At 39.4% G+C, this 5,924-nt stretch overlaps 1 protein-coding gene across 1 annotated transcript; it reads right to left on the bottom strand.

Annotated features, from left to right (window-relative positions):
* Positions 1-834: 834 nt before the first annotated feature.
* LOC149185705 (putative transcription factor bHLH041) lies at positions 835-4,033 on the bottom strand. Its single transcript, XM_089412473.1, has 8 exons — positions 3,693-4,033; positions 3,464-3,586; positions 3,000-3,099; positions 2,845-2,859; positions 2,679-2,735; positions 1,871-2,590; positions 1,232-1,687; positions 835-1,140 (listed from the first exon to the last, which is right to left on the bottom strand). The coding sequence occupies exons 1-8, from the start codon at positions 3,803-3,805 to the stop codon at positions 1,063-1,065; spliced, it is 1,662 nt and encodes a 553-aa protein (XP_089268599.1). The 5' UTR covers positions 3,806-4,033; the 3' UTR covers positions 835-1,062.
* Positions 4,034-5,924: the final 1,891 nt, after the last annotated feature.

The raw sequence follows: 5,924 nt of genomic DNA, 5'->3' as shown, positions 1-5,924 counted from the left end.
ATAAAGTGACACTGAAAATGCAAAAACATTGTTAACTCTGAAAGTGAACAATGACTTCCCACACATTATGGGATTAAAAAAACAAGTGTAGAAGGAGAAGACAAATCAGAAAATAACAAGCGTAAATGTATAAGATAAAGCAGAATAAAAACAAGACAGCAAAGCCAAAAGTTCACACAACCCAAAACAATGCAAGAGAAGGAACAAAACTCAAAGAACACAACCCAAAACAATGCAAGAGAAGGAACAAAACTCAAAGAACACAACCCAAAACAACTCAATTGTAGCTCAGTTACAAATTCTTGTTTCCATTACAGAAGCATGTTAACCTATGACAGATGTTACAGGAATGTCTTTTCCAATTTGTGAGTGGTTTAGGTAGGGTATGCTTTGAAGGAAACCTTTGGCGTTTTGCGAAAATTATAATCAATCCAGACTGTAGGAACTTCGATCAAAGTAATATCATCCAATGGAGATGGCTACGTTTAAAGTAAATTCTACCATTCACATAAACACAACCAATAAGATAAGTCTGGTCCAGATTTTGAGGGGAGAGTTAGGTCAGTCAAATTAGTGATGTGTTTTGTGAATTCTGGCTTTATGCGAAGATGCGTGTGTAGCTTGAGTACATCTATAAAGAATCATACACACTATGGAGGCGTGTCAAAAAGGTCGCGCTGAAAAAGATTAAAAATATTCAATCGAGACATTTTAAGGTTCAAAAAATAGATTCACCTTGTAGCTGAATCTTTTTAATTAGATTTGTAATTCGTCAGATGCTTAATAGCCACCATTTCCCAAAGATCCAGGGCTAAGGTGAAAAGGTATGCAATATATATTTATATGAGGACAGAATATTTAATTCATACGTAAACAACTCTTTAAATCTTTACTCTTCCCTTACAAAAACTATTCCAGCCGTGAAACTAGAAGGGCTATTATTCTAATTGAATCAGCCCAGGCATCAAGGCGGACTTTGAATAAATGAATTGAATGATATTAGAGATTAGATAAAATACAAGCGATGGGCATGGACCTGGAGACCATTGACCCGATTCAAAATTACGATGGCGGCGGCGGCGGCTGTCCACCATCGTTCTTCACAGCGCTCACCAACCCTTCCTTCACCCGCCCCACATCCTACAGATTTCCCACCAAATCACAAATATTAACACACATAGATTTGATAATGGCAATCTGTAGAAACATAATGATTTTCTATATTTCTTACTTGATCTTGCAATTGCAATTTGATGGTTGCAGTCATCCGAAATTGCAGGCGTGATGGATCATTTTCATCATTTGTTGTGGAGGTGGCCATAGAAATTAGTGGGACACCCATTTCTCTTAGACTCTTCAGCAGCGCAATCAGCAAATCAATCGTATTTGTAGGATTCTCGACCACCACCACTAATCTCATTTCATCAGACGCACTAGTACTAGTACTAGTGCTGCCTTCTATCTTTGATATTGTAACTCTCACCGCGCTGTCTTTGCCCTCAGTGCTTGTGGAGCCATATTGTTGCTGGGCTATGCTGGTGCCTGCACCCTCCTGAGATTGAGCCCGTGACATGAACTTCTTCAATTCTGATTCCAATTGCTTATTCCTCTCTTCAAGTTGTTCCACACGAGACTTGAGACTGGTTAAATACTCCCTCGTGTAAGCCAATATGGAAGCCTTGTCTTTCTGCAAATATATCAACAACAACAACTCATTTTTTGGTAGCTACATCTAACTAAAATTTAAGACAAAACCTACCGGCTATAGAGATTATACCTAAAATCCCATAAACCCCAATGTCTATGGAAGTTCATAAAATTTCATTTCATTACAACCACCAAAAACCTTAATTATTCTAATAGAACGTACCCTTCCGCCACGAGGGAAGAATGAACGCAATGCCTCAAAGCTCTCCTTCAGTCTCTCCCTCCTCCTACGCTCAGAAATCATATGATGAACCTGACTGCTAGAAACCGTCCCCCCTGGTGGTCTCTGGCTCCCAGACATTGAGACTTGTGCCAGTCTTTCTGCATGGACATTCCTCAAAATTGATAGGCATCTCTTCAATTTGTACTGACCCTCAACTATCCGTGGGGTCACCAAGTTACTAGGGGGTCTCCACATGCCAAATGCGCTGGGCATCATGTTTGTTGTTGAGGAGGCGGCAGGGAAGCCGCTTGCCTGACTGGTTTGCGGGAAAAGCAGCAGACCTGGGACGCTAATTTGCTGAGTATTAGAACCTAGCTGGTAAACTAGTGTAGTTTCATGATCATGGCCACTGATCAAATGCCCGGAAGAAGGGTGGGGATAAAATCCTCCAGCTAATTCCGAGGTGGACATAGAATATTGGTGGGTATCTGGGGGTATATTCATTTGATCAGTTGTAGTTATGGTGGGATATTGTAGATATGACACCAAGGAAGAACTCTCAGGGCTGTCAATGGAGCGTGATGGCAACGAGGAACACGATGAAGTTGATATACTCGTCCCTGGCATGGGCATGGCTATGGTGACAGAAATATTGGGTGACACCATTAGACTACGCAGTAGGCTTGAAATTCGCAATTTGTTCTGCTCATCCGCTTGAACCTGTATGTCAAACCATGGAATTAACAAAATCCAGAAGAGTCGTATTTAGGCCCATAGATAAGCTGGGACGTATAATATAATGTCTTACCAAATTTGTTGTTCCGAGCTCTACTACACCGCTTCTGCAGGGAATGAACACTGCAGTCTATGAAACAACTAAATATCAGGGTTGCAGCAACAAGGAGCCTACCGATCAATCAATCACAATCAATTGTTGCGTGTCTGAAACGGACGAACGCAGTATAAACACTCACCTGAATATGGGCGACCTGCATTCATGATTCCAAAATAGAAACACAGAAACAATAAATTTGTGACCATCGAAAACGTTTATATGCTTTAAATATTGCGCCAGAAAAAATAACAATTTGAATCCTCTAGTGGTGAAATAGAAAATTAATTATGTTACCCTGTAAAACTCTTGCTGGCTTTCGTCGGAGCTGAATTGCAGGAGCTCATTTGCCGTTAACCAGACGTATGGTGGTTGATTCCATGCCAAACCTGGAACTCTGCATTGAGCCATGCGTTACATTGTATTAAAATTCGGCTAACATTCTGTAAAAAATCAAGCTGGGTAAATGCCGCTGGAGGAACTCTGCATCGAAGCCATGCGTTACATTGCATTAAAACTCTGCTAGCATTTTGCATAAATCAAGTTGGGTGAATGGGGCAGGAGTACAACATGTGCTCCTAACCTGGTGGAGTCCCATATTTAACGCAGAACCTCCCAACACAATATATATACATAACTGAAATCTAGACTCCCCTCTAGACATGTAACAAATCCGAGGTTAAAACCAATTTGTTCTAAAAAATTGTGACTTTTTAGATCCCTCCGGAGATGGGTAATCTGTGAGTATGGATTAAACTTACCCTGCATCCAGAGCAAAGCGACAAAGCTTGTACACATTGAAAAGCGTTTGGCCTAAACTTTGGCCTGTGGAGGATCCAGTTTCCATTTCTGGGTTAAACCATCCTTCCTTGCATGCCAACTCTCTGAAAATGAAAACCATAAATTAGATACAAAATATAATGTGCTTATGGTTTTTCTATTGATATTCATGACGGAGAAACTCATGAGAATACGGGGAAATGAACTTACGGTGTGTTCTGATCCAACGACCAGAGCGCAATATATGTCCAGCCTAAACGTATGACTATGCTTCTCATTATTTCTTGCAGGGACTGGCCGTCCAAGTAGAACATGAAATCCATGATCTCGTTAAATTAAGATTTTGGATGGCGTTGAGGTATAAATTCAGATGGGGTAACGCAAAATTGAAATGGGTAGGCCAGCAGGGAGGTGGTGGTGGGAAAGGAGTTTAGACTAAAAAAGGAACGAAAATGAAATCTATGATTTAGATAACTAATACAACTTGCAGGAGAAGCAAGCTTTTAGATCTCGCAGAGGTAAAAAAATAAAAGGCCAACAGGAAAATTTGAAATGGGTGGAAGGGCAAGAACGCAGTGGTGATTTGAGATTTAATAGTTGGGAAAGGGGTTAAAGAGTCGGGAAGTGAGAGAGACGTGGCAAACCTGATTTTTAACATAGTCGCGGCTCTAGAAGCTATGATCCCTTAAAAGGGATCTACAGGGTGGAAATTTCTGGCGGGCCTTATGGCGGGCCTTGAATTTGAATTGAAGGTCGTTAGACTCAGTTCGGTTCGCGGCAAGGGAACGGCCGCCGCCGTGACCAGGAACTTGGAAAAGTAAAAGGTACTGCCTATAACGGCCCATTGGAGACCAGACTTGAAGTGGAAAATTCAAAGTCTTTTGGTTGTGGGTCCCCCGCGTCTGATACCAATCTTGATGCGTGGTCAATACTTAGTGGAGACGTTGAACAATTCAGCGTCCTTCTAGCAATAGTCACCATCCAAATGGGATGCCTCGCAAATTGCAATCTCGTGAAAGCTTTCAAGTCCTCACGTCGACACATGGCGATTCCCCAATCGGCTTTTTTTTTTCAAGATGGCGTCGAATCATCGGTCGCTCGCTCAATCAATCAATCAAACAAACATACTCAGACTTTGAATTCCATTGTTTGCTCAGACACGCCATCATTCATGATTTAATACGTTAACAGTCGATAGATGGTCAAGGTAAATAAATATAACTTAAGTCTATGCTGGCTGGTTTTTGTGGCTTTGGTTAGGTAATAGGTTCAAACTTTATTTTTTTAGGAGTTGAAGATGTGGGTTTAGTTTGGTTAGGTTAAAGGTTCAAATTTTAGTTTTTAGGAGTGGAAATTACTTTAGGAATTAAATTTTCTAAGGTATTTAAAGTTTTTACATAATTTTGATTATAAGCATTTTATTATAGGCAATATATACTAAATTTTTTAAGGAATTTGGTTATAAGCATCTCATTATAGGCAATACAAACTAGCCTCAGCCAAATTCGCTAACCTTGGTCTAAATTCAGCCTATTCAATATATATATACTCTTCTCATTATACCGGAGAGACTATATCTATCATTAAATTAAAAAAGTTAACTCTCAACAATTTTAATAATAAACCTCCCATTATAAATAGATGTATCTCTTTCCATCCAATAAACAAACTACATCCAAACTTCAACTTACTCAAAATAAATATATATATAAAACTTACCATTATGATTATGGAGGTTCTCCGAGGGAGACCATGTCTATTAGTGAATTTTTCTCGCGAGGGGACTATGTCAAGAGAGTCATTAACTCAATTAAAAATTTGAAAACAAAAGTTCGATGAAAGAATCAATATACATATATAACTTACCATTCTCATTAGGGAGGTTCTCCGAGGGAGACCCTGTCTATTACTGAATTCAAAAAGAGTTAATTCTCATGAGGGGACTATGTCAAGAGAGTCACTAACTCAATTAAAAATCTGAAAACAAAAGTTCAATGAAAGAATCAACCAGGGTGCCATAACTACCACCACTAAAATGTGAATAGGAACCAAAGACCAGGACGACTTTAAAAGTGATATAAACTTGTACTCTCTTGCCAGGGAATTTCATGAAAGACAAGTATCACCTTTCACAATTAATTCAATAAACAAATACATATAAGATTCCTATTCCGACCTTCTGGCATACGTCACAGTACATAAGCATTGAAGAAAAAAAGGAAGCAGCGAAGAAAATTGCTGGGATTTCGTTAGCAGGTATCATCAATACACAGGCATCCGGAAATTGCGAAATGTCACATGGAAATAAAACATAAACTTGTGTACGAAGAATAATATCAGTGATAAGAGAGTGACATCTAAATGTCACATGGAAATAAAATGTATGCTATCAAAATTATTGCAGTCAAAGGAAAAGGTACAGCAAGCTGCAGGTTGAATATT

The sequence above is a fragment of the Pinus tabuliformis genome, chromosome 3_1 (assembly GCF_031772625.1).
Source record: "Pinus tabuliformis cultivar Carrire ecotype Pingquan chromosome 3_1, CPIR1, whole genome shotgun sequence".
Taxonomy (NCBI): domain Eukaryota; kingdom Viridiplantae; phylum Streptophyta; class Pinopsida; order Pinales; family Pinaceae; genus Pinus; species Pinus tabuliformis.
Note: the sequence above shows the minus strand (reverse complement) of the source record. Positions and strands in the feature narration are given on the sequence as shown.